Source organism: Indicator indicator, chromosome 23, assembly GCF_027791375.1.
Source record: "Indicator indicator isolate 239-I01 chromosome 23, UM_Iind_1.1, whole genome shotgun sequence".
Taxonomy (NCBI): Eukaryota; Metazoa; Chordata; class Aves; order Piciformes; family Indicatoridae; genus Indicator; species Indicator indicator.
The window spans coordinates 475013-500076 of NC_072032.1; the positions used below are offsets into that span (position 1 = coordinate 475013).

General features: G+C 53.2%; 2 protein-coding genes across 3 annotated transcripts in view; one reads left to right on the plus strand and one right to left on the minus strand.

Moving 5' to 3' along the window:
* Nucleotides 1-2453, plus strand: part of KDM3A (lysine demethylase 3A) — a 31066-nt gene extending 28613 nt beyond the window's left edge. The window contains exons 24-26 of the mRNA XM_054391703.1: nt 790-966; nt 1049-1183; nt 1862-2453. Of these exons, the coding sequence (XP_054247678.1) occupies nt 790-966; nt 1049-1183; nt 1862-1942 (393 nt within the window). The 3' untranslated portion in view covers nt 1943-2453. The remainder of the gene's footprint in view (nt 1-789; nt 967-1048; nt 1184-1861) is intronic.
* A 2380-nt stretch (nt 2454-4833) lies between these two features.
* CHMP3 (charged multivesicular body protein 3) lies at nt 4834-22042 on the minus strand. 2 transcript variants are annotated; one of them, XM_054391399.1, is made up of 6 exons: nt 21962-22042; nt 16905-16965; nt 11651-11760; nt 7846-7917; nt 6789-6903; nt 4834-5329 (listed from the first exon to the last, which is right to left on the minus strand). In XM_054391399.1, exons 1-6 carry the CDS (start codon nt 22004-22006, stop codon nt 5196-5198), a joined length of 537 nt encoding a protein of 178 aa, XP_054247374.1. In that variant the 5' UTR covers nt 22007-22042; the 3' UTR covers nt 4834-5195. The 2 variants fall into 2 exon arrangements, with proteins under 2 accessions (XP_054247374.1, XP_054247373.1); XM_054391398.1 differs by having other exon boundaries at nt 7846-7967; nt 11581-11760.
* Nucleotides 22043-25064: the final 3022 nt, after the last annotated feature.

Below are 25064 nucleotides of genomic sequence, written 5' to 3' on the forward strand. Positions count from 1 at the left end.
AGTAATTAAATTTACCAAAACCAGCTCAGAGCTCTTGGTAGTCTTAATTCTGAAACTTCTTTGGCACTCTGAAAGTGTAGTAGCTGAAGTAGCAGTGCTGGAAAGAATCAGTCTGACTGTCTTGGGAGGGAGGTGAGAGAGAACACTTGCTAAACTGACTTTGATAAGCCTTGGCTTGGAGTTTGGACATCTGTCTCACACCTCTCCTTGGTCCCTTGTGTGCCTGCAGCTTGTCTTGGAGCACAACCAAGCTATCGGTCTGCTCCCAGATGAGCTGCTGGGCTACAGCTGTGGGTGTAAAGGATCACCACAGCAAACTGGATTTATACTGCTACTTCTTGCAGGAATTCTGTCCCCACAGCCCTCATTTCTAAGGCAATTGTCATGCTTCCTATCCTCCTGTCTCCTGAAGATCTAGTTGGGGTCCTCTTTGGTCAGCACACTGCCTCAGGGCAGACACTCACCCAGTTCCTTCCAGTTCCAGGACACCATGGTGTCAGATCTCCCACCTGACAGCGCTTCCTGAGCCACTTAACCCTTCTGCTTCTAATGCAAACAGGGCTCACCCACTGCCCATAGCCACCTGAGCAATGCCGCTGAAGCAAGAGGGGCTGAGCAGTGAGGCAGCCTTGGCAAGCTGAGGACCTTTGCTTGTGTGCCTCCTGCAGCTACCAGCATGGTGCAGGTGGCTCTGCCTGGCATGTGTGTGTGTGTGGAGCACCACAGACAGGCCTCAGGGACCCAGCAGGACTGGCACAGGGCAATAGCTGTTGTCTCATGGCTTTCCAGGTCGCAGAGGAGCAAGGTCAGGAGAACCCTGTGGATCATGATCCCATCCACGACCAGAGCTGGTACCTGGACCGCCCGCTGCGGAAGCGCCTGCACCAGGAGTATGGAGTTCAAGGCTGGGCCATTGTACAGTTTCTAGGAGATGTAGTTTTCATTCCAGCAGGAGCTCCACACCAGGCAAGCACCAGGGATGCTGTAAGAGCCTGAGTGCTTGGGCAGACTGCTGAGCAAGTGTCTAATGCTTGTTTCCTCTCTGCAGGTTCATAACTTGTACAGTTGTATTAAAGTTGCAGAAGACTTTGTATCCCCAGAGCATGTCAAACACTGCTTCTGGCTCACTCAGGAATTTAGGTATCTGTCTCATACGCATACCAACCACGAAGACAAACTGCAGGTAACTCCCTCCTGCCCCCTACAAAACCTTCTCCAGGCCTATCAGGGCTGTGTCCACACAACCCAAGCTGCTTTCATGTGCAGAGCACAGAATCACGAGAATGGGTTGGGTTGTAAGAGACCTTGAAGATCATCCAGTTCCAACCCCCTGTCATGGGCAGGGACACCTCCCACCAGACCAGGTTGCTCAAGGCCTCATCCAACTTGGCTCTCAACACTTGTAGGCAGGGGACATCTACAACTTCTCTGGGCAGCTTGTTCCAGTGTGCTGCCATGCTCAGGGGGAAGGATTTCTTCCTGGTCACTAATGTAACTCTCCCCTCTGGGTTTAAAACATTACGCTGGCCCCATCACTGTGCTCCAGCCAGAGTCCCTCCCCACCTTTCCTTGTCCCTGTGAATCCATGGGACCTTGATGAGGAGTTTGAGTTGTTACAGTTTTTAGTAGTTTAGGGGAAGCCTTCTGAAGCCTCTCTTGAGATTCTTCTGAAATGCTCTCTTGTGTCTTTTCCCTCTTGCTGAGCTTGCAATGCTCTGCTGAGGCCGGAGGGCTCCCATCTGTCCCATCAAAACGTGGCCCTGCAGCTCGGGGTTCCAGCTGAGCTGGGGTAAGCTGTGTAGGTGTTTTGTCAGAAGCTTCCACCCCAAGCCTGAGCACTGCTGGCCTTGTCTTCTCCTAGGTGAAGAATGTGATCTACCACGCTGTGAAAGACGCCGTGGGGATCCTGAGAGCTAACGAGTCCAGCCTGAGCAGACCCTGAGCTGGCAAGCCTTAACCACAATAGGAAACAGAAGTGTTGGCAGCTGTTTTAACTACTCAGTCAGGACCTCTGTGGACTTTTGAGATTCAATGAATGTTACCTCATCCTCCTTCCAGCAGTACCAGGGGCCCATGGTACTCTCTCTGTGTGTGTTCTTCCAATGTTTACAAACCCGAGGTTTAAGTGTAGTGCGGATGGACTGGGGCCTACTGTGAATGCTCAGCTGCAATAGGAGCTCGGGGGAGCTGCTCTCCAGCCTGTACAAAATACCTCCTCTAGAACTGCTGGGAACTATTCCAGATGACTCCTTTGACAAACATTGTCCAAGACCTTGTCAAGCTCCAGTTTTTAGGCTCTCTTGGGGTGGGAGGAAGTCCATAGCCACCCAATGGAATAACCAATTTGCATATGAGGCTGGATGCAGTTCTGGAGTTTGCCATTAACATAGAACTAGCATTTAAAAGTAGCTTTAAGCTATTGTGTATAGTAACATAGAGATGGGGGAACCATCTTTAGGTAAATGTATTTAAATTTCTAAATGTTAAAAAAGAAACTTTTAATCAAATGTCTTCTGTTTGAAACTGTTCTTTACTTTGAACTGATGTTTGATTCTCTGGTTTTTAACACTGAATGGGCTACATAAAGTTCTTCTATTTCAGATCCTGTTCCCTGCCTGCCTTCTTCAGCTGCCTCACTACGCTGTCATTACTGTGAGGCACTGGCTCCTGCCCTCTTCATGGTGGCTTGTGAAGGGTGTTCAGTTCAGTACTCAGCTGTTCACAGCTCTCTTTTTCTACCCAAAGCATGACTTGGCTTGACCACTGCTGCTCAGCCTATGGCAGTCCCAGGACTTTGCACCTTCAGTCTCTACCTGGCATGCTGCTCCAGACTGGCTTAGAGAGGGCCTGAACCTGTCAGAACAGGCAGAGGGGCTGGGAGTGGAAAGGAGCTGAGGTAAAATGAACCTTTGGTGCCTTGGGTGTTCCAGCAGGAACAGCTGTTGGGCTGTGGCAGGCAGAAGGGGAACCTCCTACTTCCAAGTGTCGCTTTTCTGTCCTTGGTGTAACAAATTGACAAACTCTGCAAGTCCCCCTCCCTGCAGTGCTTCACCTGCTGCCCTGTGGTGGCTCTTCTCCAGCTCTCAGCTAGCAGGATTTCTTTCAGAGAAGCTTCCTCTCATCTGTAATTGTATTGTCTGAAGTGGAACAGAGGCTGCAGGGACTTGCAGGGAGCATCTCTTAAGGTAGTATGAAGTGGGCTCAGAAAAGGTTTTATCTGCTGTGAACAGGTCCAGCTGCTGCCATCCTCTCAAAGCTGGGATGAAAGCAGGACCCCAGGACAAAGGGAACAAGCAAACACAAAGGGAAATGCTGTGTGGTCATTGCCTCTGGCCAGGCTGACTGCTCCCTCTGGTCCTGGCCCTCTGTGTCAGACTTGCAGGTATTTAGGTGGTCTCTTCCAGCTCCCTTCACCTGTGCTAAAAGCCACAGGCTGGGGAGGAGTGGAGGCAGTTGTGAGGTGAGGCAGAGACTGTGGTGCTCTCTTGTGCTGGAGCTGTTCTGCTTCACCTGGTGTGTGCTGTGCTCAGAGATGGCCTCCCTCCACCTGCTGAGGCCTCCATCACAGTCTAGGCTGGAGCAGCCTCAGCTGATCAACCCTTGCCTTGGCATGCCCTAGGTGAGCCAGCCAGGTGTCCTTAAAGGCAGTGCTGCAGCTGCCTGTTCTTGCACTTGGGGCTGAAGGCAATGAGATAAAGCACTGAAAGCTTTCCCTGGAGGGGAGGTGAAGTGCAGGTCTCGCCCTCCAGGCAGGAGGCAGGCACCTGCCAGGACCCATCCCTACAGCTGGGTTTGTGCTTTCCCAAGAGGCTGCTGTTCAGGCTGCTCTTACTGGCCCTGTTACCTACCCACTCTCACAGACTCCCCAGCTGCTTTGTTTTTTTTCCTTTCTGATACCTTCTCTGGAGTCTTTCAGACCACCAGACACTCTCCCACATGCCAGTTAGTTGTTATGTTTAGGGTGGAGGTGAAATGAACGTGACAGTTCTGCAGAGCCCTGGAGCAGTAGGGCTGCTGGTATTTGCTACCAGCTGCTGTGAAGGTTAGCAGGCCCCCACTGCACTGGGAACTGGAAGCTGCTGGACCCTCCCCCAGTGTCCATGTTCCTTGTCTGTCCCTCCACCCTTACTGCAATGCCATTATTGATAGGCTTTGTTCTCTTTGGCCAAGGGAGAGTGGTGGCAATGACACAGGTGAGAGTCACAGAGGTACCTGCTTTGCAAGCTGCCTTTTGTGAGTTCCTGCCTCAGGTTAGCCATCACAGTAGATGCCTCTCTCCTCTGACCTTAGAAATGTGCCACTGAGGCAGCAGCTGGCTTGTGCCCACTTTTGGCTGTGGGACAGTGAAGGGACAGTGAAGAGACAGCACCTGGAATGATTAGGAAGATGTTGGGAGAGCTGCAGCCAAAAGTCCCTGTTGGTGCAGTACTGCAGGTGAAGAGCTCTGGCTGGTGCCTGCCTCTCTTCTGGGTTTGCAGGGGAGCAGAGGTGGGACCAAAGGCCACAGCCCTGCACAGGAGTCTGGGGTCATTTCTGTAAGCCTCAAATGACTGAAAAAGGAAATGACAGAGGCCAGCTGATGTCACCTCCAGCACCACCCAGGGCAAAGGCTGCTGCCTCAGGGCTCACCTCCGAGCTCTGAACATCACCCTTGCTAAACAGGGCTCTGCAGAACAGGCACTGCCTGGGCAGAGCTGCTCTCCCTGAAGGCTTTTCTTTTAACTCTGCTGTGAAGGCCCTAAATGTGCTAAAGAAAAAAAAAAAGGTGTTCCAGAGCCAGGAGGGAGCTGTGAGAGGTGGGCACTTGTGACCAGAGACTGAGGTGATGCAGGGAGCAGCTGCTGAGAGCAGCTTTATTAAAATATGTAGTGAGAGAGGCAAACAAAAACCTTATACCACCAACAGGCTTGGGGAGCAGGGTAAGCCAAAGTCCCCTGTAGGGAAAGATGTTTGAAGCTGGGAACAGAGTTCAGGACTCCGTATCTACAGCTACTTAACATTGCACCCCTACTGTCCTGTCAGCACAGCCCCCTGGGCAGAGGACAGCAAGCTCCCCTCTCATCTCCGTAAGAGCCGTTTCTGGAGAACACAACCCAGGGAGAACAAAGGATAGGCAGGACACAAAGTATTCTGGGGGAGTGAGGACAGGACCCCCCTGCAGGCAGGGCCAAGGCCTGCTGTGTGCCGGTGTCCCCTCAGCTGCGCAGTGTGGCCAGCCGCGACTGCATGGCCTCGATGTCGTCCTCCTCGTCCAGCGCTGCTGCTGCCCCCTCGGGCTCAGGCTCGGGCAGAGCGTCTGTCACCTTGCTGGGGGCTTTGCCCAGGGCCCCTGCAACCAAGCACAGCTCGTTAGTGTTGGTGTGTATCTGTCACTGTGCCCGGAGCTGGGCTGAGCAGCGGGCAGCTTTCAGGTGCACCCAGCTGCTCCTGCTCGCTTCTGACAGAGGGGAAGCAGCACCTTGTCACCCCCAAGCCTCTGCTCCCATGGCTGCTGGGGAGCCTGGTGCCAGCTTCCACCACAGCCCAGCAGGGAGGGAGCTGCTCCCACATGTGATGATAGGTTTAATCACATCTGACCACTCATTTGGTTGCTAAGACTTTTCTCCTAGAGATGTAAAAATTCTCTGCTTTCTACTTGGTGAGAGTTTCTTCAAGCGAGGAGCAGAGCCTGGAGTAGGCTGCCCTTCACAGGGGCTCTGCTCAGAGGCATCCCCTCACATCCAGTCAGCGTAGTCACAGAATCATAGAATGGTTGGGGTTGGAAGGAAGTTGTGGAGACCATCCATTTCCTCCCCTCTATAGTGAACAGGGTCACATCCCTCTTATCACTTGGGATAGGACAAGGGGCAATCGATATAAACTCCAGCACAGGAGGAACCTCCACCTCAACATGAGGAGGAACTTCTTCACTGTGAGGGTCCCAGAGCCCTGGAGCAGGCTGCCCAGAGAGGTTGTGGAGTCTCCTTCTCTGGAGCCTTTCCAGCCCTGTCTGGATGCGTTCCTGTGTGACCTGTGCTGGATTCTCTGGTCCTGCTCTGGCAGGGGGTTGGGCTTGAGGATCTCCAGAGGTCCCTTCCAACCCCTGACATCCTCTGATCCTGTGATCCCACTGGGAAACAGGATGGAGAAAAGTCCACCAGGAGGTGAGAAAGGAGCAGGTGAGGACCCAGCAGCCAGGCATGAGGGATCAGCAGGGCAGAGCTGGGAGCTGCCCTGCCTGTGTGCTGGAGCTGAGCAAAGCTCCAGTACCTCCATCTGTCCCAGGAAATGCATGCCCAAGTGCATGCCCAAATGCATGCCCAAGGAGCATGCTCAGCACTACCTGAGCCAAGTAACTAACCCAGCAGATCACTGCTGCATGAGCTGTAGGGCAGAGGTTAGGTTTGGATTTGGGTTTTTTTTACCCCCTCCCCCCCGCAAACTATTCAAAACACTAAGGCAAGAGTCACAACACAGCCTATGACTCATGCTGCAGCTGGGCTTACTTCCTGGCTCCCTTAGGAGCAGTGGATTTGGTCACTCATAGAATGTCACCTCTCACCAGGACCCCTGTGCAGGCCCTGATCTGCCCAAGTTCTGAGCACAGAACTGCACAGACCTCAGCTGATGCAGCTCACTTGGCTTTGCTGAACGCCCCCAGCCTCCCCAGCCAATGCTCTCTGAGGAACCAGTTTGTCAGGGCACTCCTTGCCTACTAGCAGAGGCAGAGGGAGGGCACAGTGCAGTCTGAGCAGGCAAAGCTGTAAACTGCTGCATCCTATAGCCCAGAGCAGGCAGCAGGCACTCACCGGCTGTGATTTCAAACAGGATTTTGTCAATTTCCATCTCAGCTTCCTCTTCCATTTCCTCCTGATCCTCCAGGCCTTCAAAGGTGTCCTCCAGCATCTCCTCTATAATACCAGCCTGGAAGAAAACAAGAAGGCAGTGGATAACTCTCCTGGAAACAGCAGCGTGAGGGGACACTCTTCCTGCTTTGAGATCAGGTGAGGCCATGAGGCACTTCTCAACTGCTTGCTGCAGGATCCAGGCTGGGCTGGGCTGTCCAGGTGCAATCCTCTGCACAGCTGGTGCACAAGCAGTGGAAAATGAGGCCTAGGTACACCTCTGTGCACTCTGAAACCCTCAGGCTGTTAGTCCTTGCTGCTGCAACCCTGCCTGCTCCAAGCATATGGAACCTAACTGCCATGCAGCATCGGCTGCGTCAGTGCTGTACACTCAGTGTCTGACACAGGCTCCCTTCAGTCTCCTGCAGGGCCGGGACACGGCCAAGATGTTCTGGAGCACAATGGTAACAGCATGAAGAAATAAACTGATTTGAACTGAACAGTCTGGAGTGATAAGAGAGGAAAAAGCAAACCCATTTTGGTAGTCAGAAATGCAGCAGCCATGACAGATCAGCAGACTTTAAACTCAGAGCAGCCCAACACAAGGAGACACTGAGCTCCATGCTTTAAACCCTGTACCAGCTGAGCCAGCTTGCCTAAGATAGGGCTTCCAGCTTCCCACTCCACAACAGGCTGTGAGGGTCTTCATTAGAGAACATTTTCACCCTGAAAGCAGAACTCAGTCTCTCCCAGAACAGACACTGGGCACAGAGTGAATCCTGTCATGAGCCTTGGTCTGCACTGGCACTAGGATGCCCAAGCTGCAGCTGCTCTGTGCAGGGCCTGCTTTAGTGCAAGCTTCACACCAAGCCTGCTGCAGCTGTTCCCAAGTCAGAGCTCTCCCCAAACACAGCAACTTGCTGGACCATCCCCAGCCATCAATGTGCTGCTCATCAGAGCTCTCACAGCCCTCTGCACTGCATGCCAGGGGTCACCACTCCTTCCCTGACACAGCTCTTACCTTCATCATCTCCTTGGACAACTCCCTCATCGTTGCTTGGATTTCAGGGATTTTGACTAGATTTTGCATAGCCTTCATGACTTCTGTGCTCTTCTGCAAGGAACCTGCTACTCTTAGGACAGCTGTGAAGGAAAGGCATAGGAAGCCTGAGCGATCCCTGCACCACCAAAAGCAGAGATTACATCCTCCCTATACGGACAGAAACTTGGCTGCACTTAGACAATGTCACTAAAAAGAGAAAGGGACATCCCACTCCTTCATTCCTGTCTACCTTCCTGGGCAAGCTCAACTCTACCCACATCAGACTGGACACTGGTCCTGTATGGTTACCTGGAGCAGTCCAGGTTGCCTGCAGAGAGCCTTCAACCCATTTGCTCTCCAGATCACAGAGACAGACCCCTGAGGAGCTGTGCTCTTCAGCAGCCAGGGGTCTTGCTGAGGGTTTAAGGAGCAGGGCTACAGCCCAGCTCCAGTTCTGACTGCTGACCAAAGTGGTGACCTTCTGCCTGACATTGGGCAGTGGAGGCTGACTCTGGCAGTAGCTCTAAGGGTGATGGTTTCACAGCCAACAGTAAGCTAGAAAATCAGTCCTGGAGCAGATAAGCTGGCAGTAAGGGCAGTCTGAACTGAACTGAACAATGCTCTTTCCAGAGGCTTTCCTCACAACACAGCCTAGAAGCTCTTCTCACAACTGAGCAAAATGTAACAGCTGGGGGTGCTCTGAGGTCCTTGAATCGTGCCACCTAACCTTGCACCTTCCCAGTCCTGGAGAACTTACCTGTTTAGGTACAAAATGGTCACTCCTTGGGGAAGCAAAATGAAGCTACAGCAGAGATTATTGTTCATTGTAACACTTCATTGCTTTCAGAACATCACAAGTGTGATGGCAACAAACTAACAGAAACCTTGCCTGGAGATCCATCACTTCCCCAGATTGAAGCAAGCTAATACAAACCTGAGGCTGGATTGCAGATCCCTCCCTGTTGCTTGGGTGAGCATATCAGAGCATTCCCAGCACTGTGAGGATGCTGGCAGGCAGGGAGGAGGAGGCTGCTTTGACTTTTCCCTCACAGGACACCTCAGGCCCAAGGATGGTCCCCACTTCCCCTCCCTGAATGGGGTACCTTGGAAGCCATGTTGGACCTACTGTGGGAGTTAGGGACTAACTGTCTGTGGGAGCCATGCTGGACCTGCAGTGGTAGGTTAGGGACTAACTGTCCCTGGGAGCCATGTTGGACCTGCAGTGGTAGGTTAGGGACTAACTGTCCCTGGGACATTGGAGCCATGTTGGACCTGCAGTGGTAGGTTAGGGACTAACTGTCTGTGGGAGCCATGTTGGACCTGCAGTGGTAGGTTAGGGACTAACTGTCTGTGGGAGCCATGTTGGACCTGCAGTGGTAGGTTAGGGACTAACTGTCCGTGGGAGCCATGCTGGACCTGCAGTGGTAGGTTAGGGACTAACTGTCCCTGGGAGCCATGTTGGACCTGCAGTGGTAGGTTAGGGACTAACTGTCCCTGGGAGCCATGTTGGACCTGCAGTGGTAGGTTAGGGACTAACTGTCCGTGGGAGCCATGCTGGACCTGCAGTGGTAGGTTAGGGACTAACTGTCCCTGGGAGCCATGTTGGACCTGCAGTGGTAGGTTAGGGACTAACTGTCTGTGGGAGCCATGTTGGACCTGCAGTGGTAGGTTAGGGACTAACTGTCTGTGGGAGCCATGCTGGACCTGCAGTGGTAGGTTAGGGACTAACTGTCTGTGGGAGCCATGCTGGACCTGCAGTGGTAGGTTAGGGACTAACTGCTCTGCATAGAGACAAATTCCTCCCAAGGAGCAGAGAGTGCCTGGGGGCTGCTGGTCTGCACCAGAGGAAGGCCAGGACACTGTGACCTGCTGCTCCACCCCATACCCTGCATCTCCCTGTACAAGCAGACCTCAGGGGCAGTTTGCTCTCCCTCACCGCTCTCCTCCAAGTGTGTGCCTGCTGCTCTCTCTTTGGTTTGTGTGGTACTGAAGGCCTTGCTGGCCAAGCTATTTTCTGGCTGCACAGCTGAGCCCTAGTGGGCCTAGCCTAGGGGGGGCAGTGAGGCCTAAGACCGGGCCTGGTGGGCCGGTCTTGGTGGCAGGGCAGTGAGGCATACTCAGGCCTAGTGCTGGGGGGGGGCAAGTTTGACTGGCTGAGGCCTGGCTGAGGCTGGGAGGGGCCAGCTGGAGAGACTGTGTAAAGAGATCCTTTTTCCTGAGTGTCTTTTGTAGTTTTGTATGTTTTTGTAAACAGTATTTCTATTTAACCTCCATTTCTGAGAGAGTGCTTGTGGTTTACCCCTTTGGGGCAGCCCAAGCCAGGACACCTTCCTTCAGTTACACTTGTGGCACTCTTCTGGAGTTAAGCCCTGCTGGCAGCTGGGCTGGGTCACGCTGCAGGAGGTACACTTTGGCATTTCAGCACCAGGTTAATCTCCAGCAAGTCTCTCCTCATCTTCAATGCTTTCTGCTCTGCTCTGGTTAGAGGCTGAAACACTCTGAGGTATGGGACATACTGCAGCAGGTCCATCACAGCACACTTCTGATGTGGACAAAGAATGAGCAACAGGCGCTGGTGCTGGGGGAGCACCAAGGAGGGCCTACAGAATGCTGGGTGTAAGCCAGAGGGTAAACTCACTCAATCCACTCAAACACAGGAGGAACTCAAATACGGCCTCCTCTTCTCCATTCAGGACTTGGTGAGAAGCACTGCTGCCCAAGCTGAAGGGCATTCCACTGAAGGCAAGGACCCTCCTCTCACAGGTCCTGCCAGAGTCAGCAGCCAGCACACAGGCACCAGGCACACTCAGTGCTGAGCAAGGCGCCTAGAAACGTGCCCCAGGCTGCTGGAAGGGAGCTCTGCTACAGAGCCCATGGCTCCTGTGTCACTGCAGACAGGCTGAGGAGAGGTGCTTGATGATCTGCTAGGCAGAGGAGACACAGAGCGCCAGCCAGGATCTAGGGAACAATGAAGCTCCAGGACGCTAACTGGGAGCTCCCGGAGTACTCCAGGCTGGGAAACCTGCCCAGGAAGAAACCATCTCCAGAGCATGCTTCAGACCAGTGGTTCTGTTGCGTACAGGGATAGAGGAGGCAAGGCAAAGAGTCTGTCTGGGCTCAGGGAAAGCTTGTTACAGGTCTTTAAGGTGACTGCAGGAGTGCAAGAAACTTATTATGGGATGCTTAGGGGAACAACCAAAGGAAGGGAGGGATCAAGGTGGACCAGGGAGACACACAGACCTCAGGTGCCTACATGACCAGAGAGCAGCTCAGGCAGAGGAAGAGAGCTGGGGCCAGTTACCCAGCAGCTGGTCAGTTTAGACTGGGTGCCTGAAAATAGCTACTGAAACAAGCCATGCATTATGTGTATGCTGCTCCTGGCCCTGACTCCTCCTCAGGTGCAGAGGAAGGCCAGGTCTGAAATGTCAGTGCTGCCCGTGTGCCCACTGTGCTGTGTTTACAGAGTGCTGTAAAGTCACTGCTGGGGGGCGTGGGGTGAGTGTGCCTCCTGGGAATGGGTGCTCTTCAGGGCTGGGAGTGGGGACATGAAGTTACAGCAGCCTCACACCTCTGGGGCTGCCAAGGGAGGAACTTCCCCCAGTGTCTGAAGCCCACTAGGAGCAGCTGCTTCTCACGGCTTCAAGAGTCAAGCTCTACCCACACTTGACCCAGAGCTCCCCTCTAAGGCTAGAAGCACTCAAAAGTTGTTCTTACCAAGCTGGTTCTTCATGCCCATGAGAACAGAGTTCATGTGGGCCTTGGATGCATACAGCTTGGCCACGGCCCGGCGGGAGTGGACCAGCTCCTTGGCCAGGATCACGCACACGTCCCGCTGCCCCTTCTTGGCCGCCTCCTTTATCGACCGCTTCACCTTCTCCTCCTCCCTCTGGATATCTGGTGTGCAGGGAAAGCACAGCGAGAGGTGATGACCTGCTGAGGGCTTCAAGAGACACCAGACACTGCTTTGGGGCTGTTCAGACCACAACTAACCTGGTTCCACATTCCCATGGCTGCTCAGAGGCCTTGCCCTTGGCACACCTTAGCTGATTAACTAATCCTAGCAGGAAATCAGAATCACAGAATCATAGAATCAGTCAGGGTTGGAAGGGACCACAAGGATCATCCAGTTCCAACCCCCCTGCCATGGGCAGGGACACCTCACACTACAGCAGGCTGGACAGAGCCTCATCCAGCCTGGCTGCAAACACCTCCAGGGATGGAGCCTCAACCACCTCCCTGGACAACCCATTCCAGGCTCTCACCACTCTCATGGGGAAGAACTTCTTCCTCACTTCCAGCCTGAATCTCCCCACTTCCAGCTTTATTCCATTCCCCCCCGTCCTGTCACTACCTGACAGCCTAAAAAGTCCCTCCCCAGCTTTCTTGGAGCCCCCTTCAGATATTGAAAGGCCACAATAAGGTCACCTTGGAGCCTTCTCTTCTCCATACTGAACAGCCCCAACTCTTTCAGTCTCTCCTCATAGGAGAGGTGCTCCAGCCCTCTGATTATCCTCATGGCCCTTCTCTGGACACCTTCCAGCATGTCCAGATCCCTCTTGTAATAGGGGCTCCAGAACTGGATGCAGTACTCCAGGTGGGGTCTCAGCAGAGCTGAGCAGAGGGGGAGAATCACCTCCCTTGACCTGCTGGCCACACTTCTCCTGATGCAGCCCAGGCTCTGGTTGGCTTTCTGGGCTGCAAGTGCACATTCACAGCTCCTGGTGAGCTTCTCATCCCCCAGCACCCCCAAGTCCCTCTCCTCAGGGCTGCTCTCCAGCCAGTCCCTGCCCAGCCTGGATTTGTTCTTGGAATTTCCTCGACCCAGCTGCAGGACCTTGCACTTGGTCTTGTTGAACCTCATGAGGTTGGCTTGTGCTCAGCTCTGCAGCCTGTCCAAGTCCCTCTGGATGGATCCCTTCTCTCCAGCCTGTCTCCTGCACCACACAGCTTGGTGTCATCAGCAAACTTGCTGAGGGTGCACTCAATGCCTCTGTCCATGGCACCAACAAAGATGTTGAACAAGACTGGTCCCAGGACTGAGCCCTGAGGGACTCTGCTTGTCCCTGGCCTCCACTGGGACATGGAGCCATTGACAGCCACTCTTTGGGTGCAGCCATCAGGCCAGTTCTTTATCCATCTCGTGGTCCACCCATCAAGCCCATGTGTCACCAGTTTGGAGACCAGGAGGTGGTGTGGGACAGTGTCGAAGGCTTTGCTCAGGTCCAGGTCAATGCCATCAGTTGCTCTCCCCTCAGCTATTGATGTTGTGACCTTGTCACAGAAGGCCACCAGGTTTGTCAGGCAGGATTTGCCCTTGGTAAACCCATGCTGACTGTACCCAATCACCTCTTCACTATTCTTCTGTCTCAGTAGTGTCTCCAGGAGGATCTGCTCCATGATCTTACCAGGCACAGAGGTGAGACTGACTGGCCTGGAGTTCCCTGGTTCTTCCTTCTTCCCCTTTTCCAGTCAGTGGGGACTTCCCCAGACTGCCAGGACTTTTGGAATATACTAGAGAGAGGTTCAGCAACCTCCTCTGCCAGTTCTCTCAGTACCCGTGGGTGTATCCCGTTGGGTCCCATGGACTTGAACACTTTCAGGTTCTTCAGGTGATCACCAACCTGATCTTAAATTCTCACCAGTAAACATCCAGCTCCGCAATTTCCTTTGCACAAAGCTCAGCTGAGCTCTTAAGGAGCAAAAAAGGTTCCGTAAGAACAAAGCACTCCAAGATGGCTACCTGACTTACAGCTTCAGAGTAACTTCCTAACAAAGCAACCTGATAGAAATAAATACATATATATATATATATATATATACACCCCTAGAGTATACACAGTGACAGTTTAAGGCTGCTGTGCTGATCTGCTGCATATAAAATCACATCTTCTGTGGCCACCACACCAGCCCCACTTCTGCAGGAAGGAACAGAGCTGGCACAAAGAGGTTACAATCTGAATTCTCGGCAGATGGGCATTTTACTCACAGAAATACTTACCTGCCAGGCTACACTCAGAGCTTAACCTGTCTGCCCACCTTCTTTGGGTGCACCTGAGGATAATGTGGGCAAAACTGTCCTCACCATTTCAGGAAGACTGTAGAAGGGGGAAAATCACCCCCCACACACCTTCTGCAGTGAATGCCTCTGGGTGCACTCACAGCTTTGAGAGTTACTCAGAAACAGATTAGTTAATTACTGCCTCAAAAGAGCCTTCATGCCTGCAGACAGGCTTAATTATTCCCCTCCTCAGGCACAACTCACTGAGCATTAACTGGATGTTTAGCCAAGTCTACTCTTGTACTTCAGGAGTTAAGGTCCTGAGTCCCTCCTGCTCACAGTAGTAGATGGCACTTTCAAACCCAGGCTGGCTGCCGCCACAGCCAGGGATCACTTACCAGCAAAAAATCAAGGTGGTACTAATGGTGATGCTAGATCTGATGGGATGTTCATGCCTCTGCCTTGCCAGACAACCCTGAGGCCGAGGACCTCAACAAGCTCAGGGTAAGAAAGACAGGAGCAAGCAGAGGCTAGATGAAGCCCTTTCCTTTTCCAGACTCAGCAGTGCATAAGCCACTGCTGAAATGTGGCTCTAAGCTAGTCTGTAGGAAAAAAGTTCTCCTCAAACCCAGAATTCAGACAGTAAGGGTTAGACACACTCCCCTGCACAGGCCTGAACCACAACTACAGCAATTTCTAGCAAAGGCTTTGCTCAAGTTCTGTCCAAGTTGTGTTGATTTCTGCCAGACAGAAGTCACACAAAGGCGAGGCTCAGAAGCTGCTCTTTTATAAAAGCAAAGGCATCCACACACACTTCCTGGCACAGCTCAGCTTGGAAACTGATGCAGCTTCTCAGGTGGGAGGTAGTGAGCCCTGCACTCAAGATTAGTCATCCTCTCAGTATCATGCCGCAGCACCTTCATCCTAAAGGGCTGGCAGAAAGCTGCAGGATCATCACTAGAACAACACACTCCCTGCTGTTGCCCCACTGCTACTTGCAAAAAGGTCACAAGCCTGAAGACATCTCTGTGTCAGACTGGAGTGAGCCGAGTCCCAGGCACACCAGAACAGGTAAGAAGCAGCTGAAGCGGTGCAGCAGAGAAGAGCAAGCCCCAGGAGCACTCCAGCAGCACTGAGCAATGGGGACAGGCTAAAAGTACAGGCAGCAAAGCTGTGTTCTGTATCCAAACCAGGGCAGGTGGGCCTGAGGCTCCACTGAACGCTTTCAGTTGCCTGAGCAGCTGGTGAATACGAAACTAACGGCATAAAATATGCAGGAATGGGCAGCTTCACCTCTGAAGGTCACTGCTAGCTATGCACCTCCAGTGGACCAAGTCCCTCTGCAGCATTACCAGGCACAGGAGAGGCACAAGGCAGCCCAAAGCACCTGTGAGGACTTGCAAGCTCAGTAAAGCACACACTTTGCTGTATTGCTCCAACTACATTAACCTGAAAATTCAGTTCTGAAGTCACAAGGACACCTGCCATCTCTTCAGACCTTCCAAGCTCTCCAAAGCAGCCTGCTGCAAACAGAAACCAGGGCAAGAGCCAACAACAGATGGATTCAACAGAGTGTTCCTATATTTGTAACTGCACTGCCTGGGCAAACCAAGTCCTTGAGCCATCCAAACCTACTCAGTGCATCCCAGGTGGAGCTGAGTCTTGCCATCAAAGCACATCTAGCACAGCCTTCCCCAGGCAAACTGAGGCCAGTCCCAGCTCAGCAGCTGTACTCAACGCTTGCAGCAGTCTACAAGTGAAAGGACAACAGGAGGCAGAACACAGCTGCAGTGAGCAGTTCCTGAGGAAGCCCTCAGTGGCACCTGGATGCCATCTCCCAGCAGCAGCCTGCTGGCCTGACAATGTTCAGCAGAACCACGAATTTTCAGGCTGCCACCCAGCCAGATGTGATATCCCAACACAGGGAGAGCATTATAAAAATACCAAACTGAACTTCAGTGGGAATTGCCAGAGCAGCAGGTGCTTGGTGGCTACCTGAAGCTCTTATGTGCTGAACTATATGTCTGAATGTCACACTGAGACACAGCCAGCCATGGCTAGAGCTGGTGCAGTCATGAGGTTTATATCCACGTCAGAGTATCAACTGCCACACAACCCAGGATCTGCACAGGCCATAAGGAGCACCAAGGCCTGCATAAGGGTGAGAGAAACCCAGGAAGCATTTCATACAGCTCATAGAACAGGTTGGACTGGAAGGAACCTCAAAGATCATCCAGTTTCATGGGCAGGGACACCTCCCACCAGCCCAGCTTGCTCAAGGCCTCATCCAGCCTGGCCTTGAACACCTCCAGGGAGGAGGTAGCCACAGCCTCCCTGGGCAACCTGCTCCAGTGTCTCATCACCCTTACTGCAAAAAATTTCTTCCTCATTGCCAGTCTCAATCTGGCCTCTTCCAGCTCAAAGCCATTGTCCCTCATCCTGGCACTCCCAGGCCTTGTCAAAAGTCCCTCCCCAGATCTCCTGGAGCCCCTTCAGATCCTGAAATGCTGCTCTAAGGCCTCCCTGGAGCCTGCTCTTCTCCAAGCTGAACAGCCCCAACTCTCCCAGCCTGTCCCCATAGCAGAGGTTCTCCAGTCCTCCTCTGATCATCTTTGTTGCCTCCTCTGGACCCTCTCCAGCAGCTCCAGGTCCTTATTGTGCTGGAGGCCCCAGAACCGGAGGCAGTGCTGCAGGTGGGGTCTGAGCGGAGCAGAGCAGAGGGGCAGAATCCCCTCCCTGTGCTGCTGGTCACACTTCTGCTGATGCAGCCCAGGCCATAGCTGTTCATGGCAGCCAAATTCATCTTATCAAAAGGGATTTCACTGCATCCTGTCTTACTGGAAGCAGACAATGCTTCCAGGGACCTCAGGTCCCTTTGAAAAAGTTATTTGGAGCACTTCACAGCAATGTCACTTTGTAAGTCAGCCCAGGTCTGGCCCCTGGACCACACTGATCTCCCTCACAGGCTCCCCCACTTAAAGCAAAACCCTTGAAGGCAGTGAGGGAAAAGAAAAACAAAACATGAGAACCAAGTACAAACCTCTGATCTGTCTATCAATCACTCTCATTTCTTTCCTTATCTTCAGGGACCACTCATTGACCTTCAAAAGAGAAAGTGAGAGTTACTGGAACATCCAGCCTTAAACCCATGCAGAAGCCCTTCAGGGTGCACAAGCCGTAAGTGAGGAATGTTTAAAGGTTTCATTATTCAGAACCCCCCAAACCACTGCAGACATCCCATCAGCTACTGCAGCCCTCTGAACAGCCAGGCAGAGAGTGAAGGAGGCCACCATTTGTGACAGGGAGACCCCACAGCCTGGGCTCACCCCCTGGTCACAGCAACTTGCCACAGGACGCTGCAGCGTGAGGGAACACAGGATGACAGCACCAAGAGTGCCTTGACTCACCTCAGTCAGAAGGAACCTCGCCAAGCCAACCTCCTGCTCAAAGCAGGAACAAGCTCAGAGTTCAGGCAGGTTGTTCAGGGCCTCATCCATTGAGTTTTGACATTGTCCAAGGCCAGAAATTACATGGCTGCTCTGAGCAGCAGCTCCAGCACTTAACCACTCCTGTCTCTGGGCTCACCCATTAGAGGCAGTGAAAGGCTTTAGATTCGTGTCCTTCACCATCCCTTCTCCAAAGGAGAATGAACCCAGCTGACTCAGCCTCTCCTGTGTCATGGGCTCCAGCCATCCACCATCTCAGTGGCCCTCTGCCAACCTCTCCCCATTCTTGCCCTGCCTGCTCAAACTGGGACACTTTGGCAGATGTGGCCAAATGCAGCAGAGCAATCAATGGCCTGTCTGTCCCAACATGATGGTTCCAGCTGCTCAGTGCTGCCCACTTTGCCCTCACCACTATGAGGGCACACTGCTAGCTCACGCCTATGGCCCACGGGAAGCCCAGGTTCTTTCCAACGGAGCTGCTGCCCAGCTGGCAGCAGGCTGCACACCCCCACCTGCAGGGATGGTTGTCCCACCTGCACAACCTTGCCTCACTCACCACTAGAGGTTCCTGCTGGTCCATTCCTCCTGCTTGCTCAGGTCCCTCTACCCGGCAGCTCTGCCCTCCAGTTTCCTTCCCCTGCCTTAGGTTAGACTCAAGCACAGCCACCCCATCATCAGCTTCCCTCCCAGGAACCACCAACATCTCTCTATTGCCTCCTGCACTCCTGGCTCCCCCAACACAGAGCATTGAAGGAAGTGGAGAAATTGTCCAACCCCCCCTGCAGATCAGCACAGACATCAGACAGGCAGCAGCTGCCAGCCATCCAGCTGAGCACTAGTAGCAGATACAGGCTTACAACAGCCGGGTCCAGAGTGGGGAGCTGACACCAGCACAGCAGCAGAGGAAGCTCTGATGCTACTTTTATTACTATTAGCAGCACAGGTTTTGCCCAGTATCTGAACCCCTCAGGTATGAATCCCAGAACACATCTGGTTGGAAGAGACCTCCAAGCTCCTCCAGGCCAACCCTCCACCCAGCACTGCAGGCTCAGTACCAAACCATGGCCCTAAGCACCAGCTCCACAGGCTGCTGGAACACCCCCAGGGATGGGGACTGCAGCACTGCCCTGGGCAGCCTCTGCCAATGTCTGAGAACCCTTCCAGTGCAGAAAGATTTCCTGAGAGCCAGCCTGAGCCTCCCCTGATGCAGCTTGGAACCATCTCCTCTGCTCCTATCCCTTGCCACCAAGGAGCAGAGGCTGTCCCCTCCTCACTCCAACCTCCCTTCAGGGAGCTGCAGAGAGCAATGTGGTCTCCCTCAGCCTCCTCTTCTCCAGCCTGCACACCCCCAGCTCCCTCAGCCCCTCCTCTAGTCCAGGGGCTCCAGGCCCTTCTCCAGCCTCGTTGCCCTTCTCTGGACAGGCTCCAGCCCCTCAATGTCCTTCCTGCAGTGAGGGCCCAGAGCTGAACACAGCACTTGAGGTGTGGCCTCCCCAGTGCTGAGCACAGGGGGATGGTCACCTCCTGTCCCTGCTGCCCACCCTGCTGCTGATCCAAGCCAGGATGCCATTACAGCAGCTGCAGATGAGCCCTGATTCACAGATGCAGCTGCACACTGCACATGTCAGTGCTCAGGCCACTCAGGAGGGACAGCTGGCTGGGAATAGTTTCATGTGAAAATCACCCTGATTTGGATGTGACTTTTTAAACACTCAAAGCTCTCTCAGCCTGAACAAGCTTTGTGACAGAGCTGTGAGAGCACTCTGCAGTGCAGGAGCCCAGCCGAGCAAACAGATTCCTAGACTTGCACTGGATTCAGAAGAAATGCTCCCAGCCACAATAAACAGCCCTGACTTCACTACGGACATCAGCTAAGCACAAAAGCTGCTGCAAAAAAATCCCCAAACATCTTGCAGAACTCTCTGTGAGCACATCATGGCTGTGCAGAAGTTCTGAAGGGGCTTCAGAAAGCTCCTGTAGCTTCAGCTGATGTTTTATTACAGGGAAAAAAACTCAGGATGAATCCTCACAGGACTGACTGCAGCCTCCCCTTTTGCTCTTCAGAACAGAGCAGAAAACCAGAGACTTATGGAATGGGTTGAGTGGGAAGGGACATTTCAAGGCCATCCAATCTAACCCCCCTGAAGGCATCAGGGACATCCTCAACTAATGCAGGCTGCTCAGAGCCTCATTCAACTTGACCTTGAAGATTTCCAGGGCTGGGCATCCACCACCTCTCCAGGCAACCTGTGAGAATTTCCTCACCTTCACTGTAAAAAAATTCTTTTATATCCAGTCTGAATCTCCCTCTTCTAGTTTCAAACTATCCTCCCTTGTCCTGTCACAACAGGCCCTGCTCAAAAGTCTTTCCACAGTTTTCTTATAAGACCCTTTAAGTACTGAAAGGCCTTTAGACCCTTGCTTTAGACAGGCTGAAATGCATCAACGGCTCCTCCAGGGACTGGAGGTGTTTGCCTCGCATCATTCACAAACAATCCTCTTCCATCAACAGAGCACACAAAGGCACCCAGGGCAAATCACTGCCATTACATAACTCAGCCTCTTCCCATCAGCAGCCACCCCCTGTGGCTGTGCTCAGGTTGCTCTCTAGCCCTGCTCAGGAACAGGACCTTCTGCACAGCTGCTGGCAGACACAAAGTCAGCAGTGCTGCTTCCCCATCGTCTAGTATGCAGAAATAACTACTTCCTTCTCCTAAATCTACAATTACAAACAGAAGAAAAGAAGTTTCTTGCTTTGAATGGGTTTCTCAATATTGCTGTTCCAAGCTGTGAAGTCATCATGCCAGCCTGCCAGCCAGAAGCTCATTCCAGCAGGCTGGATCACATCACTGCTCCCTAGGGGTGAGACATGCATGCTTCCTACTGCCTCTGCAGCTGGCCTCCAGACAGCTCAAAGAGGGTCCATGCTGCTCCCTGGAAACCCTGGCAAGCTTGGCAGCTAGGGAAGGGGCAAGCTCAGTCAGCAGGTGTGTCAATTCATCCCAGCACTGAGAGCAGCAGCCTCCAAACCTCAGCTCTTTCTGTGGTATCTTCCAACACCGCTTTCAAACGGAGGAAACTCCAAGCAGGCTGCCTGGTGCTCAGGCACAGAGGAAGCACTCTCAAAGGGCTGCCCCTCACCTGCCACCCAGCCAGCAGCAGCCACAGCCTGCTCCCCTGGGCTTCACCTGCTACAAAGCAGCAGGGAGGGCCTGTGACACCACAGCTCTTCTAAGACTTCAGCTTCACCTGTTATCTTCTCCCTGTTCCTTTCTTATTACCTCTAATGTATTTGATCTTCCCTGCTGCCAAATAGCAATTTTTTAATTAAATGTCAGTAGTGATTTACGAAAGGCAACTCTGAAACTTGTCAGTATCTTATTTCATTTCACTGCAACATTAGAAATCCACAGGTAGAAGTCAGGCTTACACAGGGTGACTGCAGACTCAAAACAACCCCAACTTCCAACTTTTCAGGTACTCATACTTTTAAGTCTCTTTGCAACAGCAGCTAGTAGTCCCCAACAAAGCCGAGAGCTAGCAGCTATGGAAAACAGCTAAGCGTAAGCCAAAAATTCAAGAGTTTCTTTGGCTACTGTTTTTGTGGCCATAAGTGGCCCTCTCACAAATCTCTGCACACCCCCAAGGGCAGGAGCACTTTGACAGCAGAACAAAGGCACTAAGAAGCTGCTGCATTTCAGAAGAAACGAAAAAAATGAGCATGGGTACCCCAGCCCATTTGGGGACTTCACTGTGCTGGCTTTGGTTGGAGTAAATGTCTTCAGAGTAGCTGACATGGGGTCATGTTTTGGATTTGTGCTGAAAATAGTGCTGGGAACACAGGGATGTCTTCAGTATTGATAAGCAGTATTGATTTTCTGTCCCTCACAACTCCCCACCAGTGAGTAGATTGGTGGTGTATGAGAAGTTGGAGAAGATGCAGCTGGGGCAGCTGACCCCAGTTGACCAAAGGGATATCCCAGACCATCACACTCAGCACACAAAGCTGGGGGAAGAAGGAAGGAAGGAAGAGATGTTGGGAGTGACAGCATTTGTCTTCCCATGTAACCAGTACTTGTGCTGCAGCCCTGCCCTCCTGGAGATGGCAGAACACCATAAAGGAAGTAGTGAGTAAGGGCCTTGCTTTGCTGTGATGGTTTGAAACTGTCTTTTTAATTTTGGCGGTGGGGGGGAGAATTTCAGCTCACACTGACACATGTGCTTAGCAGCTTTTGCTTTACCTATTAAACTTTAATCCCACCCCATGAGTTTTCTCACTTCTACCATTCCCATTCTCTCCCCCATCCCACCGAGGGAAGTGAGCGAGAGGCAGCGTGGGGCTGATCTTCTGCCCGAGGTCAAACCACAACCCTCACCTGCTGCAGAGGCGCAGTCGCCACAGCGATGCGCTGGGGTAGAGCTCAGTGGGGTACCCGCCCGCACCGAACTCTCCTCCCCTAGCCATACCGACGCAGACTCGCTGCTCCCGGCTCAGTGCCGGGCCTCGCCCGGGCCGGGGAAGCCCCTGCAAAGCCCCCGCCACTGGCCATAGCAACGCCATACATCTAGACCGCTGTCACTGCCTCTGAACCACCCGCCCCCACCGCCTCCCGACCTCTGCCTGAGGCGGCACCGCCAGCAGCGGCCTCACCATCTCCTTAGGCGGCTTCTCGGGGGTCTTCCCGAAGAGGCCCATGACGGCAGCCGCCTCGCGCCGCCGGCCCTTCCGGGTGCCAGGCCCGGCCCCGCCCCAACTCCTCCCTGCGCATGAACACAAACTAGCCAGCAGCAGTTCCTTCGTGCGCATGCGCACAGGGCAGCCGGCCCGACTCCTTCCAACACATGCGCACAGACCGACCACCCTGAAATCCTTCTTGCGCATGCGCATAAACGCGTCACAACTCCTCCCTGCGTATGCGCAGAGGTCAGAGCCAGCTTGCCCTCGCCCCTTCCTCTGCGCGCGCACGGCCCCAGCCCCTCCCCGCGCATGCGCACAGCCTGTCAGCCCGCACTGGCCGTGCCCCGTCGGGGCGGTGCTGGTCCTCGGCCTGGGTCCGGCGAGCAGCGCCCTCGCCAGCTTGGGTCCCTTCCACAGCCACATACCCGTCCCACAGCCTCACGGCACTGACCTGTTGGAGTGGGGCCACAGCAATGCTGGGAGGGCTGGAAGGCCTCTGCTGTGAGGCCAGGCTGAGAGAGTTGGGGTTGTTCACAGAATCACAGAATTGTCAGGGTTGGAAGAGACCTCAAGGATCATCCAGTTCCAACCCCCCTGCCATCGGCTGGGGTACTTTCCACTAGAGCAGGTTGCCCAGAGCCACATCCAGCCTGACCTTAAAAACTTCCAGGGATGAGGCTTCCACCACCCCCCTGGGCAACCTGTTCCAGTGTCTCACCACCCTCATGGTGTAAAACTTGTTCCTAACATCTAATCTGAATCTCCCCACTTCTAGTTTTGCTCCATTCTCCCCAGTTGAATCACTCCGTGACACCCTCCCTCCCCAGCTTTCTTGTAGGCCCCTTCAGATACTGGAAAGCCAGAAGGTCTCCTTGGAGCCTTTTCCAGACTGAACAGCCCTCTGCTCATCCTTGTGGCCCTTCTCTGGACATGTTCCAGCACCTCCAGATCCTTCTAATACGGGCTCCAGAACTGGATTCAGTACTGTCATGAAGGTACCCTGTGCCCAGAATTATGCCCCCAAATACCAGCAAACTTGTTCCAATATGTTTGGGCAAATTCCCCTCTTCCACCCTCCTTTCTGGAGCGAGGAACAAAGGCCCAGGCATGAGCCTGTCTCCTTAAGGGGTAAACAACTCCGTGCACCCATCGCATGGCATGCTCATGCTCTTTCCATCTAAGGGCATAATTCTAGCTTCACTTTCTATAGGCTAAAGCAGGTTGTTGACAAGTGTGCCCATTGGCCAGATCCAGCCTCGAGACATTTATAACTACCTGAAGGGAGGTTGTAGCCAGGAGGGGGTTGGTCTCTTCTCCCAGGCAACCAGCACCAGAACAAGAGGACACAGTCTCAAGCTGCGCCAGGGGAGGTTTAGGCTGGAGGTGAGGAGAAAGTTCTTCACAGAGAGAGTGGTTGGCCATTGGGATGTGCTGCCCAGGGAGGTGGTGGAGTCACCATCCCTGGAGGTGTTCAAGAGGGGATTGGACGTGGCACTTGGTGCCATGGTTTAGATAGTCATGAGGTGTAGGGTGACAGGTTGGACTCAATGATCTTTGAGGTCTCTTCCAACCTTCTTGATTCTATGATTCTATGATAAGGATTACCTCGTTTGTTTACAGCTTGCTTTCTCCTTCTGCTCCCTCGCTTTCCCTGAGCTTGTAAGCTCGCAGCACTTAAGCTCATTGCCTGTAAGTCTTCTCACTCCCACATGCAAGCATACTAGCGGCCTCAGGGCTGCTCTCAAGCCCGTCCCTGCCCAGCCTGTATCAGTGCTTGGGATTGCCCTGACCCAGATGCAGGACCTTGCACTTGGTCTTGTTGAACCTCATGAGGCTGTCATAGGTTCATCTCTCCAGCCTGTCCAGGTCCCTCTGGATGTATTCCTTCCCTCCAGCCTGTCTGCTGTACCACACAGCTTGGTGTCATCAGCAAACCTGCTGAGGGTGCACTCAATGCCTCTGTCCATGTCACCAACAAAGATGCTGAACAAGACTGGTCCCAGGACTGATCCCTGAGGGGCTCCACTTGGCCATGGAGCCACTGACAGCCACTCTTTGGGTGTGGCCACCAAGCCAGTTCTTTATCCACTGAATGGCCCAAACATGAAACCCAGACTGCACCAGCTTGGAGACCAGGATGTGCTGTGGGACAGTGTTGAAGGCTTTGCTCAGGTCCAGGTCAGTGATGTCAGTTGCTCGACCTTCATCTATTAATGTTGTCACCTGGTCATAGAAGGCCACCAGGTTTGTCAGGCAGGATTTGCCCTTGGTGAAGCCCTGCTGACTGTACCCAATCACCTCTTCATTATTCTTCTGTCTCAGTAGTGCCTCCAGGAGGATCTGCTCCATGATCTTACCAGGCTCAGAGGTGAGACTGCCTAGTCTATAGTTCCTTGGGTCGTTCCTCTTTCTCTTGTTGGACGTGGGGGTTATATTTCTCCTTTTCCAGTCAGTGGGGACCTCCCCAGACTGCCAGGACTTTTGGAATATAATGGAGAGTAGTTTAGCAACCTCCTCCCCAACTCCCTCAGCACCTGTGGCTGTATCTCATCAGGTCCCATGGACTTGAACACTTTCAGGTTCTTCAGATGGTCATGAACCTGATCTTCACTCCCCATGGGCAGTTCCTTCTTCCAGCCCCTGCCATTATCTTCTGTTACTCCAGGAGTGTGGCTGGAGCCCTTGCCAGTGAAGACTGAGGTAAAGAAGTCATTGAGAACCTCAGCCTTCTCCATGTCACCTGTCACCAGCTCCCCTGTTTCCTTTCTGAGGGGGCCCACACCTTCCCTAGGCTTCTTTTTACCATCAATATACCTATAGAAATGTTTGCTGTTCCCCTTGCTCTCCCTGGTTAGATTGAATTCTAACTGAGCTTTAGCTTTCCTAAGCAGGTCTCTTGCTGCTTGGGCAGCTTCCTTACCTGCCCCCATTCCATCTGTCCTTTTTTCTACTCCTTGTAGAGTTTCTTTTTGTGTGACAGTGTGTCCAGGAGCTACTTGCCCATCCAGGCAGATCTCCTAGCATTCTTTCCTGCTTTCCTCTTTGTGGGGATACTTTGCTCCTGGGCATGGAGAAG